This window comes from Erpetoichthys calabaricus, chromosome 13, assembly GCF_900747795.2.
Source record: "Erpetoichthys calabaricus chromosome 13, fErpCal1.3, whole genome shotgun sequence".
NCBI lineage: Eukaryota > Metazoa > Chordata > Cladistia > Polypteriformes > Polypteridae > Erpetoichthys > Erpetoichthys calabaricus.
Window position 1 is genome coordinate 8177244 of NC_041406.2, and position 14586 is coordinate 8191829.

General features: G+C 40.7%; 1 protein-coding gene across 2 annotated transcripts in view; it reads left to right on the plus strand.

Moving 5' to 3' along the window:
- The first annotated feature begins 224 nt into the window (after positions 1–224).
- cnot10 (CCR4-NOT transcription complex, subunit 10) overlaps positions 225–14586 on the plus strand; it is an 87158-nt gene continuing 72796 nt past the window's right edge. For both annotated transcript variants that reach the window (XM_028817928.2, XM_028817929.2), the window contains exons 1-3: positions 225–549; positions 9664–9758; positions 14214–14375. In XM_028817928.2, the coding sequence (XP_028673761.1) occupies positions 525–549; positions 9664–9758; positions 14214–14375 (282 nt within the window). In that variant the 5' untranslated portion in view covers positions 225–524. The remainder of the gene's footprint in view (positions 550–9663; positions 9759–14213; positions 14376–14586) is intronic.

Here is a 14586-nt window from a genome sequence, read left to right on the forward strand (position 1 = left end):
TGCTGTTCTTTCTGAGACTCTATAAAGCACCTTGAAAGCATGGGAAAGGCGCTATATAAATAAAATGCATGATTATTATTATTAGTTTAAGACCCACTGATTTAGTGTACTGTATTACTACGGTAGAAATGGACCTCCCCGTCAGCAGGTGGCGCGCCAAACCAGAAAGAGAAGGCGGCCACTTCGTGATGCAAAACTCCTGCGTCGCCGACCTGGAAAAGCATTCTGGGAAAAACATTTTTAATGGCCGAACTCTGCGGTTGAGTGTTTGAATAAAAGATTGGAGAGCACTGTGGGTGATTTATTTATTGATGAGTGGCGCTCCGTACAAGGAGAGAAACAGATCCTTGTCAAATCTGAAGAGAACGTGCACTTAAACCATATACGGTTACGTGACGACTTTAGGAATTTTACTGAAAAGTGGAATTATCGTGACTGCTACATACTCTGTGGCTCGAACTCCTCCACAGTCGGACCGTGAGTTACGACAGCCCGGCGAGCGCTGAAGAAAACACCAAGGCGACATGATGTCGGATAGCACTGGAGCAGGTACAGAGATCGGCGATGTTGGAACGGCGAAGCGCGGCGGTCGGTCGGTGGGTGTACGGTAGCCGACATTTGCTCTTCAAATGAGCGGCGGCACTGGAGGTTACCCGTGTTCGTTTAATGAGGACGCTCTCTGTTTCAAGGCTTTGTTTTCGCGTTGTCTTTGAGTGGAAGTTTTTGTGGACGTGAAGTTCGTAAGCTGGCGCACCTTTGCTCCAGCGTGCTGTATTCGAGACTTGTGCCCGTTCGCTCTCCGTCAGGGTTGCCAGCAGTGGCTTAGCGAGGACATCGGGGGTTAACCACGTAACATTAAAGAGAAGAAATATAAAGACTGCAAGAAAGGAAAACGTTTATGAAAATCTAAGTATACTTAATTGAATAGCGAGTTTGTTTGAAATAAGTTTTTGTGTGTGTAAAAGGATGAAACTCAAAATACATCCATCCATTATGCCACCCGCTATATCCTAACTACAGGGTCACGGGGGTCTGCTGGAGCCAATCCCAGCCAACACAGGGCGCAAGGCAGGAAACAAACCCAGGGCAGCGCGCCAGTGCACCGCAGACTCGAAATACATTATTTCAGAAACGTGAATAAGCCACTTAAAATGAAAATACTGGGAAGCAACCTACAACTGTATGTGTTCAATTGAATGGACATTTAATGCAAGTAATTTAAAACTGCTGTACACTTTTTAGTGGTGTGGACGCTTTATTGTTTTCTATGCTAGTTTAATTTTAAATGCACATTTTAATGTGTATGGTAATGTTAATGACCGGAAGCATCCATTGAATTGTATAATAGCAGATCAACGCCTTTTCAATATTTCACATGGTAAAATATTTAATTTATAAGAATGTTACAGTAATATCGCACAAGTAAACTAGAAAATCCTTGTTAATCATAGTCTCATGTTAATGTTCACAACTGATAACTTGAATATCACAATCAAAACTGTACAATTGTTCTTATAAGCTGTCTACACCTATTTTTTTTTTTTAATATACTTTATTTAATCCCAAAGGAAATTACTTGGTTTTTCGCATACCCCTTGGGGTCAGAGCACAGGGTCCGCCATTGTACAGCGCCCCTGGAGCAATTGAAGGTTAAGGGCCTTGCTCAAGGGCCCAGCAGAGTAGCATCTCTTTTGGCAGTGACCGGGATTCGAACCGGGAACCTTTGGGGGTTTGGCCCCAGGAGGAAATTTGGCCTTTCGCAGATGATGCTTCTTCTTCTTTGTTCGGCTGCTCCTGTTAGGGGTCACCACAGCGGATCATCCTCTTCCATATCTTTCTGTCCTCGTCATCTTGCTCTGTCACACCCATCACCTGCATGTCCTCTCTCACCACATCCATAAACCTTCTCTTAGGCCTTCCTCTTCTCCTCTTCCCTGGCAGCTCTATCCTTAGCACCATTCTCCCAATATACCCAACATCTCTCCTCTGCACATGTCCAAACCAATGCCATCTTGCATTATTATGTCTTTGGTGTGGACACTCAAGTACTTGTAGCAATGCACATCCACACCCTGAATAGTCACCAGACATAGAGGCTCTTTGGTGTAGTGCAAGTCCATAAGCATCCATCCATCCATTATCCAACCCACTATATCCTAACTACAGGGTCATGGGGGTCTGCTGGAGCCAATCCCAGGGCTCAAGGCAGGATGCCAGCCCACCACAGGGCAAGTCAATAAGCAGTGAGGTACTAATGATAATGACAAAGATGTGTTACTGTGGCTGGTTTTGCCATTTCCTAGAACATTATTACTCTGTTGTTTTCCTATGGGCCTCAGTCATAAGTATGAATTGCCTTAACTTGGTTGGCCGTATATCAGCACATGACTGTGTATATTTGTATTGGCAAATTGTCCGACCTTTAGTCTTAATTTTAAGGGCATGAAAAGTCACACGGAGCAAAATCTGGGGAATTCAGGTGGTGCAAGGCAACATTCTATCTATCTATCTATCTATCTATCTATCTATCTATCTATCTATCTATCTACACGTATACAGGAACATTGCAACGCTGTTAGAAGGAAGGACTCACGATCACAGATCTATACGCATACAAAATCAACAGGACATACATTTAACTGGGACAATGTACAAGTAAGATTTAAGGCCAGTACTAAAAGTGCCAGAGAGCTGGCTGAATCTTGGCTATCAGACAAAAATGCCATTAACAGACATGTGGACATAAACCCAGCATATGCGAACTTAAGAAGAACGTATTCATAATAAATAAAACGTTACGACCTGTACCCCCCCCCCCCCCCAACCTAATTTTGCTTTATATTGCCTTTGATTCTTGTAAGTCTAAACATTATCCTCTGATGAAGGCTCCTGGTAGGGACTGAAAGCTCAGGAATAAAAAACTACTTTATGATACGTAATTCACTTTTTTCTCTTCCTTTGTGGATCTCCAGCTGTAAATATGCAAACCGTATCACAGACCTTCACTTCCATATATTCAACCATTCTATGATCTGCTTCTCGCAACTGAAGGAGGGCACTGTGGCAGATGTTAGCCGACTTGCTGACCAACCACAAGCGTTACCTGGTAGGTAACCATCCATACAATCAGATTGTGACACAGACTACGAATGCAGTGAATATATATATATATATATATATATATATATATATATATATATAATAGTAGAGAAAAGCCAAGCAAAATGACACCTTTTATTGGCTAACTAAAAAGATTACAATATGCAAGCTTTCGAGGCAACTCAGGCCCCTTCTACGTCTTACCTGAAGAAGGGGCCTGAGTTGCCTCGAAAGCTTGCATATTGTAATCTTTTTAGTTAGCCAATAAAAGGTGTCATTTTGCTTGGCTTTTCTCTACATTCATAATGGCTAACACGGTACAACACCCTAGTACTACATATATATATAATATATATATATATATATATATATATATATATATATATATAAATAAAAAGTTTTGGGAGATGTGATCATCTCAGGGAGACACTTTGAAGTCCCGTGAGACAGGACTGCTGTTGTACAGGCTTTTAAATGATCAACGTGACAAGCAGAACACACAGCTCGCCAGCAGCTGATCCGTCTGCATCTCCTTAGCGTGCGTTCAGCCCCCCCTACACAACGCGAGTGGCAGAGTCACAAAGTGGGGGGGGGGGTGTATTGGGCAGTGGGCAAACGAAGCGAGTAGGGGGTGTGTGTGTGTGTAATCTATACTAATAAAAGGTGAAGCCCTCACTGACTCACTCACTCATCACTAATTCTCCAACTTCCCGTGTAGGTAGAAGGCTGAAATTTGGCAGGCTCATTCCTTACAGCTTACTTACAAAAGTTAAGTAGGTTTCATTTCGAAATTCTACACATAACGGTCATAATGGTCAACAACATCTGCCATGTTAAACTTTCTTATTTATGGCCCCATCTTCACGAAATTTGGTAGGCAGCTTCCCTGCGCTAACCGAAACCGATGTACATACTTATTTCGGTGGTATGACGCCACTGTCGGCCGCCATATTGAACTTTCCAACGGTCTTTGTTACTTATGGATCCATCTTCAAGAAATTTGATACGTTGGTTCCCAGCGCTAACTGAATCCTACTTACGTACATATATACGTCCATAGCCTGCAGCTCGGTCTCTTCATTCCCTTCCTTGCTTCGCCACGGTATTCACGTGGATTCTGTTGTAGAAGTGGAAGACGCGGTGCACTTTCCAGTAGAGAATCTCCACACTCTGAATCCTCCAGGCACTTCTGAGCATAATCTAATTTTGAAGGTTGGGGCACCAATAATGTTACTGAGAAACTTACAGCCACCGAAACTTTGTAACGGCAGGAGACTTCAGGTCATGTGTCTGCAAAACAACCTAATTGAGGCAACTATTTTTACTGGCAGTGGCTCAGGGGAGAGAGTTTTTATTCCTTGCATCCCCGTTGTACCCTCTGATCTCCCATTTCAATTCAAACGCCTCCAATTTCCAGTAAGGCTCTGCTTCGCAATGACAATTAATAAGTCTCAGGGACAGACCCTACAAAAGGTTGGCATTGATTTGAGGCAAGATTGCTTTTCACATGGCCAACTATACGTTGCATGCTCAAGAGTAAGCTCAGAGCACAGCTTGGTCATATTACAACCAGAGGGCCGAACTGACAACGTGGTATACAAAGAGATCCTTAACAAATACTTATTGGTATATTTTCCCTCAGTTTAAAAAGGTTTAATTTTCTTTTTAATAAAAATTTTAAAGCAGTACTTCGCCGCTGCGAAGTGCGGGTATTTTGGCAGTGTAATAATATATAGTGCTGTGATAAAGTGTTTGCCCCCTTCCCGATTTCTTATTTTTTTTGCATGTTTATTACACTTAAATGTGCCAGATGGTATCAATTCCTTGATCCTCTTGCCACATGGGGCCGGGCATTGTCGTGCACCAGGAGGAACCCAGGACTCACTGCACCAGCATAGGCTCTGACAATGGGTCCAAGGATTTCATCCCGATAACCCCCCCACCACCCCCAACACTCTGTCGCCTGACCTCAATCAAATAGAACACCTCTGGGTGGGACATTGTTACGGTCCATCCGACACCTCTGCCTGTCCAGGAGCTCAGTGATGCCCTGGTCCAGATCTGAGAGGAGATTCCCCAGGACACCATCTGTCGTCTCATTAGGATGTTGTCAGGCATGGGATGGGGGGTGGCATACAAACTACTGAGTACGATTTGGAGTTGCTGTAATGACATTTTGGCGAATGGACTCGCCTGCTGCCTCGTTTTTTCCCTCTTTGATTTTCAGGGTGTCTTTGAATTTAGCCCACTGTAGGTTGATCCTTTTCATTTCCATCCTGGCCTGAGTCTTCAATTGTGCATCAATTAAAATTAAGACCGTTAGTTAGCAGCAAAATCTGGTCGCTAAGAGTTAGAGTGAAAACCTGCAGCCACAGTTGCTCTCCAGGACTGGAGACCCCTGTCTTAGAGAGTCAAGGTTGTGGGGCTGTCAAAAGGCAGGGCCTGTAGTACTACTTGTGTGATTTTGGGCTATACAGAAATAAATTGTATTGTGTATCTCCTTTTATTTGTTCAGATGGCACCCAATTTACTTGTGTTTAGGCATCTTCTGAAAACGCATCTTTTTATTAAGTACTTTGGATCTGCTTAGTTTACAGGGTGGCTGCTGCTGAAAGGGGAGTTAGGATATGGATTTTTATTTTATTCTAGTTTTGGGTATACTGTAATCATGCAGGTGTTCTGATTCTGATGACCGGCCTGTCCACTGGTACTGTGACTGCTGTGCAGAGTGGAGGCAGGACCTCTGTGTTTTTCCAGTTGATTCTGTGGTCTGTCAGCAGTGTGTTCTGCTCCTACTCTGTTCAATGTTTGCATGGACTGGGTGTTGGACAGGGTCGTGGGGTCCAGCAGCTGTGGGGCATCTGCTGGTGAAGAGAGATTCACTGATCTTGACTTTGCTGGCAATGCTGTGATCTTCACAGAGTCAATGGAGGCTCGGATCGGGGCTCACAAGAGACTGAGTGAGGAGTCTGAGGGTCTGGGCTTGTGAGGGTCCTGATAAAAACCAACATCCAGGCCTTTAATGACCTCTTAGGCACATCAGCAGTGTGTCTGTCTGTGGAGAGAGTCGACCTCATCATTGAGAGGTTTACTTACCTCGGCAGTGACATTCATATCTCTGGTGACTCTTCCTATGAAGTCAGTAGACGGATTGGGAGAGCATGGGGGAGGGTCATGAGGTCACTGGAAAGGGGTGTGTGACGCTCCTGATATCTCTGCAAAAGGACGAAGGTCCAAGTCTTTAGAGTCCTTGTGCTTCCTGTTTGTGAGACATGGACGCTATCCAGTGACCTGAGATGAGGACTGGACTCCTTCATGTGTGTCTCTTCAGAGAATCCTTGTGCACCACTGGTTTGACTTTGTGTTGCTCACGGAGTCCGGAATGAGGCTCATGACCTGCATTGTGAGGGAGCGTCAGTTACGGCACTACGGCCATGTGGTGTGATTACCCTGAGAGTGATCGGCTAACAGGATTGTCACTGTTGAGGGACAAAGTGGCTCAACCAAGCCAAGGTAGGACGCCCACGTAACACCTGGCTGCAACAGATAGATGGTCATATGTGGATGGTGGGACCGGGCTGCGCGCCAACCAGGATCCTGAGCTGTTTTGTTGTTTGGAGGGTGCAGCATTGTGCTGTACCAGTGCAGGCTCCCTGACTTATTTTTTTAATCTTGTTTTTATGCTTGCGCCTTCATTCTTGTCCAGTTAGGTCCATAAATATTTGGACAGAGACAACTTTTTTCTCATTTTGGTTCTGTACGTTACCACAATGAATTGTAAATGAAACAACTCCGATGCAGTTGAAGTGCAGACTTTCAGCTTTAATTCAGTGGGGTGAACAAAACGATTGCATAAAAATGTGAGGCAACTAAAGCATTTTTTGAACCCAATCCCTTCATTTCAGGGGCTCAAAAGTAATTGGACAATTGACTCTTTGGCTATTTCATGGGCAGGTGTGGACAAGTCTGTCGTTATGTCCTTATCAATTAAGCAGATAAAAGGCCTGGAGTTGATTTGAGGTGTGGTGCTTGCATGTGGAAGATTTTGCTGTGAACAGACAACATGCGGTCAAAGGAGCTCTCCATGCAGGTGACAGAAGCCATCCTTAAGCTGTGAAAACAGAAAAAACCCATCTGAGAAATTGCTCCACTATTACGAGTGGAAAAATCTACAGTTTGGTCCATCCTGAGAAAGAAACCAAGCACTGGTGAACTCAGCAACGCAAAAAGACCTGGACGTCCACGGAAGACAACAGTGGTGGATGATCGCAGGATCATTTCCATGGTGAAGAGAAACCCCTTGACAACAGCCAACCAAGTGAACAACACTCTCCAGGGGGTAGGCGGGCGTATCGATATCCAAGTCTACCATAAAGAGAAGACTGCATGAAAGTAAATACAGAGGGTGCACTGCAAGGTGCAAGCCACTCATAAGCCTCAAGAATAGAAAGGCTAGATTGGACTTTGCTAAAGAACATCTAAAAAAGCCAGCACAGTTCTGGAAAAACATTCTTTGGACAGATGAAACCAAGATCAAACTCTAGCAGAATGATGGCAAGAAAAAAGTATGGAGAAGGCGTGGAACAGCTCATTATCCAAAGCATAGCACATCATCTGTAAAACACGGTGGAGGGAGGCAGTGTGATGGCTTGGGCGTGCATGGCTGCCAGTGGCACTGGGACACTCGTGTTTATTGATGATGTGACACAGGACAGAAGCAGCCGAATGAATTCTGAGGTGTTCAGAGACATACTGTCTGCTCAAATCCAGCTAAATACAGCAGTCAAAGTGATTCATGATACAGATGGACAATGACCCAAAACATACAGCCAAAGCAACCCAGGAGTTTATTAAAGCAAAGAAGTGGAAAATTCTTGAATGGCCAAGTCAGTCACCTGATCTTAACCCAACTGAGCAGGCATTTCACTTGTTGAAGACTAAACTTCAGACAGAAAGGCCCACAAACAAACAGCAACTGAAAGCCGCTGCAGTAAAGGCCTGGCGGAGCATTGAAAAGGAGGAAACCCAACATCTGGTGATGTCCAGGAGTTCAAGACTTCAGGCTGTCATCGCCAGCAAAGGGTTTTCAACCAAGTATTAGAAATGAACATTTGATTTCCAGTTATTTAATTTGTCCAATTACTTTTGAGCCCCTGAAATGAAGGGATTGTGTTATAAAAATGCTTTAGTTGCCTCACATTTTTATGTAATCGTTTTGTTCACCCCACTGAATTAAAGCTGAAAGTCTGCACTTCAACTGCATCTGAGTTGTTTCATTTAAAATTCATTGTGGTAATGTACAGAACCAAAATTAGAAAAAAGTGGTCTCTGTCCAAATATTTATGGACCTAACTGAATGTATGGCTTTAACTTGCGTTGTACTTTACCTTGGATAAAGGCATCTGCTAATAATAAAAGAGGAGAAGGATGGGGCAAAGTTAGGGCAGGTGAAAGGAGAAAAGGTGAGTGTAGGTGAGAGAAAGCTACCTTTAGAGAAGATTAAAGGAGCGATTAAAAAGTTAGTAATAAAGACCTGGAGAAATGTGTGTTTACAAGGTGAGAATGAGCCGAGCTTATTCTCTTTTCTTTGAAAAGTGTCTTTGAAAACTTGAGGAAGAACACAAATGGAGAGATCAGTGTGGTGTATGATAAAAGGATGGAAAGTGGTCTACAATAGGGCTTGTGCTGTCTTTGATCCTAATGCCTCATGCGTTCAAACGGTCTGCTAGCCTTCTCCCTGTCTCAACTGTGTAGATGGCTGGTCACCTCCTACAAGGAATACGCTAAATGAGGTTTTTGGACTGGCAAGAGGCCCGCTGCTTAATATTGAATTTACCAGAGGGAGCAGATACAAGCATATTGTTGGTGACATATTTACAAGTGAAACAGCAGCTCATGTTAACATCTCAAAGTGCCTGCTGAAGAGTGTGGCTCTCCTCTGAGAAACTGTACCCATAATACCTTGGGATCAGGGCCGGATTAAGAGCTTTGGGGGCCCGTAGCACATTTCAAATTTGGGGGCGCTTTTGGTCTGCATCATCTGAAGTTTAGATTCTGAACAGTTCAAACCGGACTAAATAATTATTTTACTCTCGATTATAATAAGAATCTTATAATATTTATGTGAATTTTATGTGTTGGGCCCCTAAAGTTTTGTTGTGTAAGAAATTTACAGTTTAAAAACGTAAAGATAATATTTTTAAAGACCAGTTTTTCAATGCTACACTTTTTCATTAAATATTGGGTCCACCATTTGGGGGCCCCCGAAATTGCGGGGCCTGTAGCATATGCTACATGTGCCTATTGGTTAATCCGGCACTGCTTGGGATCCAGTGTAGTGGACACCAAAAAGTGCATCTGGGTTTTGCCAAATGTAGATGCAGCATACTGCAGTCATTTGAAGCTGTGTGAAATCTTTCAAGTGTGTATTGGATGACTACATGGGCTTCACAGCTTAATTTTCATTGATTGTACAATAAAGTATCTCTATCTATCTATCTATCTATCTATCTATCTATCTATCTATCTTAATATGAAGTTAATATTTTTCTGTTTTTTTTTTAGATCTGGGAAATGAGGGAAAGCATGAAAATAATTCATCTCCTGGAGCAACAGATCAAGAAAAACAACTTGCTGCTGATGCATTCCTAGCTTTTATGGTAAAACAAAAAAGAAGGAAAATTTACTCAGAAAGCTTATAACAAGTTAATTTGTTTCTCTCTCTCATAGATATATATATATATATATATATATATATATATATATATATATATATATATATATAATATAAATTAATATGTGTATATGTATAAAATCCAACATCTGCCTGTCTGCCCGCTTTTCACAAGAGAACTACTTAATTGATTTAGATCGGGTTTTTTCTCGAATTTGCTTGAACATTCCAGTTAATTTTTTGCGACTTCTCTTGTCGTGCTAAGAATCAGAGTTCGCTTGCAGGAGTGATATATTCACGCTAATCCGACACACAGAGGTTGTGGGCCGAGGGGAGGGGGAGCGTGACGTCCGGAGTGGGGAGCCGGGCGGGGCCTTCCTCACTGTGCTGTTTCACTACTACATGGGCGGAGGTGCGGGCTAGTATGTGATAAAAAGGGATTTTTTTTTTTTTTTCACTTCAACACTTTGAAATGGGAATTAAATATTTTTTCACATTTTACTTAAAAATAAATATACAATTATTTTTTAAATGGGAATTAAATATTTTTTCACATTTTACTTAAAAGTAAATATACAATTTTTTTTTTTTTTATATTGAGGAGCTAGGGGGCTTTGCCCCCCTGCTCACTTCGCTCACCAACCTCCTGCCTGCGCTACGTCCCAGCAACTTTGCATCTCTGCCGCTGGCATATGTGGATTTCACTTTCACCAAACAACAAACCTTTTAATTCTCGCGGATAGGCCTCTTCATCGGGAAGAAACACTACTTTTCCCTGATGGCAACACAAATTAGACAATCTACAAGTTTCCGACGTAAAGTTTAAATCCAAACAATATCTACAGTACATACTTCTGTCATATCACCTATGTCCGTATATTCAATCTCTTTTCACTTTTACCTTTTCCTCAATATTGCATTGAATTTTGATTCTGTTGGAATTACATTGTGACAACGCAACGTATAACTGCCCGTGAGTGAATATCATTTCTTTCTCTCTACACAAACTTTGTCTGACAATAGCATTCACACAAATGAGAAATGATTGAATTCTGTGCGTGGCAAGTTTATTATAGTTTTGCCTTTTTATGTTAGTTTTTATTTCCATATTGTTTCTGACCTTACTTGGAAATTCAGTTTAGTTTTAGTTTTCCTCCATCGTGCATTTTTAGTTTTAGCTTAGTTTTTATTTTACAAAGACATTTCTATATATATATATATATATATATATATATATATATATATATATATATATATATATATATATATATATATATTAGTTTCAGTTTTAGTTTTAGTAATTATGGTCTGGTTAAAGAGCTACTATGGAGTTTAGTTTTTGTGTCTCAAAGAGACAGAGCTGTACACTTAACGAGTTTGGATATGAGTTTAATGTTAGTGGAGGCTTAGTAAACTGTGTTGTGTAGTGTAATATCTGGTTTTGTTTTTGTCTGATAAAAACAAGCATAATCAAAACCAGATACTGAATATGAACAATTTTACTCAATTTTATAATTTTTTAAATATTTTCTATGTCATTTGTGCTGAACAAATCTGCATGGACTGTTGGCAATTTTTTCTTTTCCGTTTATTGCCCAGAATGGGCCAATTTGTAATGAAATTTAGGTGAATTTTAAGGTGTGAGGGTTTTTTACTCTAAATGTCTACAGCACACCACATTTTCTGCTCCAGCGACAAAGTGCTTATAATGAATGCCTTCAATATTGCATTCAAAAATCTCAAATACTAGACTTTGTTATTTCCTACCAGCCGTATTGAGCTCTGATTCCATCTCAGGCACAGACAATTTATAGACAGCATTTTGCCACCTGCAGGCCTGAAAAGATCAAAAATCAGAAAACAGGATCTACTGTGTTCTCACAGGTGTGATCATGAAAATCACGGGAGCTTAAGAAGAAGAAGATTCTTAGGCTTGAATCAGTGTGCAGACCCCACCTAGCTGTATTGAGGGAAACAAAGAAAAACAAGCATGTAGTGTGAAGGTTAGGGGAGGTGAGACTTGAATAAGAACACCATAAGAACAGTAAACCTGTAATGAGCAGAGCAAGAGCAGGTAATAGGAGTATGGACGGGCACAAAACCAGTGAGACAGCATCTGAGATTAGGAAGAATACTGTATATACATTATCTAAACTTGTTTATCAGGCAGGAACTTGGAGCCTACCCCAGCAGGTTTGAATTTAAGGCAGGAAAAATCCCTGATATGCAATATGTATGATATGGCTGATGTTAAGAACAAAAAGAATAGGATATTTCAAGAGAGAGAGAGAGAAACATTGAAAGAGTGTGGACAAATATTTTAAAACATAATTCTTCTATTGGATTCTTTTCACAATATCTGGTATTAATAATGATGAATATTAACTAAAAAAGATAAATTAATAAATATAGCATACATACAAAAATACATTAGTATGTTTAATTTTTCATCACTTGGCAGACTCTTTTCGCCTACCTATCTGTAGTTCAGTAGAGACTTTGCCAACCCAGGAATTTTACAAGGTTTGTATCGCTTCATTGTTAAATGACATTTTTAAAGCAAAGTGATTGGGTAGCAACAATATGCTGATCTTGTATGACGACCTAGTCAGTCTCTCGATCAGTGCCGTTTTATTTAAAAAAATCAGAAGTGGTCTCCCCTCGACTTTCTCATGTGGTTCAATATGGGGAGGAGGAGTAAACTACAAGACATTGATTATATTTTGTAAATTAAAGAACCATCAACAACAAATCAGTTTAATAATATATTGATCAGTTATTATAAAAGTAAAGTTGATTAACTCGGACTCTGCAGCTGCATCAATTAATAAAAAATTCGAGTATGTGTTCAGGTAAAGTACCACTTCTGGTTGATGGATTTGCCCCAAAAATTAATAGAGATCCACAATTTTGGTGTAATGACCACATGCCAAATTTCATCCATCTATCTAGTTGCATTTTTGAGTTACCGTGTTTATACACACACACACACACACACACACACACACACACACAGACATATTTCCAAAAAACGGTATTTTCGGACTTGGGAAGGTCTAAAACGTCAAGATTCATCAAAATCTTGAGGCCGAATTTTTTTCATGATTATACTTTCACTTTCTCTATACAGTGAATTACTGTAAACAAAAAGCAGGCACCTGAGAAATAAACTTGTGATTATTCTGTCCATATGGTAAAGTTTTTGTTGACCACCATATTCCAGTTTCAGGCGTTTGAATTACATCTTGATATACAACAAGTGCAAAGAAAGGCGGTACATAAATCACTTTCTAATCCACATGCTTTACACGCGTATTCAGCTTGCTCTGTCACCGCAAATGCTGTGTGAACAGCCAGCCTCCTTCACCAGCCGCCGTTCACTGGATGAATATATGCGGGCGGCTCGTGGTGGATGACTTTTTGAGTTTTAGAGTTAAAAGTTTATAAGGGTTAAAAACTAACAGCAAGAATATTCATCCATTCATCATCCAACCCACTATATCCTAACACAGGGTCACAGGGGTCTGCTGCAGCCAATCCCAGCCAACACAGGGCGCAAGGCAGGAAACAAACCCCGGCAGGGCGCCAACCCACCGCAGAAGAATATTCATTCAAAAACGAAAACTAAAATTATTTTAGAAAATTATTATTTTATTTCAGTTAGTCTTTCCAGCTACTTTACTAGTTTCGTTTAGTTTTAGTTTTTCATTTTGGTTTTGTTAATTATTTTATTTCAGTTTACAAAAATGTTTTTTTAATAATAGTTTCAGTTATAATTTTAAGTTTTTGCTAACTATAATAACCTTGGTGCGTGATTATGTGGGCAGGACTTTTCCAAATCTCTTTGAGTATAAAGTCTTGTCTCGCGGGGCTTGAAATTTTCTCTTGCGGGATTTCACTTTCACCAAACAACAAAGCTTTTAATTCTCGCAGTTACGCCTCTTCATTGGGAAGCAACACTACTTTTCCCTGATGGCAACATGAATTAGACGATCTACAAGTCTCCGACTTAAAGTTTAAATCCGAACAATATTTTCAATCTCTTTTTGCTGTTCCGTTATTTCACTGAGTAATGACTTCCGTTTGTTTGTGCTAATGCGATCTTTACTATCATTTTTTGAGACTTTCAAATTTTCGTACTATTCATGTGGAACCAACGTTTTTGAATTCTTTATGATGTTCTACTTTGTCATCTACTCTTAGTCTTTTATTTCTGGCCCCAAGCATGGTTAAATCTCTTGGCATAAAGTCTCATTTTGCGGGACGTGAAAGTGTCTCTCTGAGAAAGTTGTGTCTCGTCTCTCTTCCCAAGATTTTTTTTTTTATTATTACATCATTTTTTCATTTATTTTATTTTAATACTAATGATTTTTAGTAATAGTTTTCCATGAGTTTCACAATTTCAAGGAACTCAACTGTTAACTGTTATTCTGTGTTTCAGTCTGGAAATTACGACCTTTGTCTCCAACATCTCAAGAACCTTCAGGATCTCAATAAAGATGAATATAAAATCGCAATGAATAAAGCCATAGCAGAATTTTTTAAAAGTGGCCAGACGACGACAGAAACACTGAAACAGGCACTCGCCGCACTGAAGAATCAGGTAACTTGGTTCAAGTTCTATATGCGTGTGTGTGTGTTTTATAAACTGGTGCATTTCAGTGGACACAGTGGCAGGCTTGGTATACAGTGAGAGGTGTGCATGAGTGTGCCCTAAGATTGACTTGCGTTCCTCCATGGTTGGTTCCCACTTTGTGTCACAGGATAAGCTCTGGCCCAACTGTAACTTATATCGGTGAACACCATAAACCAAG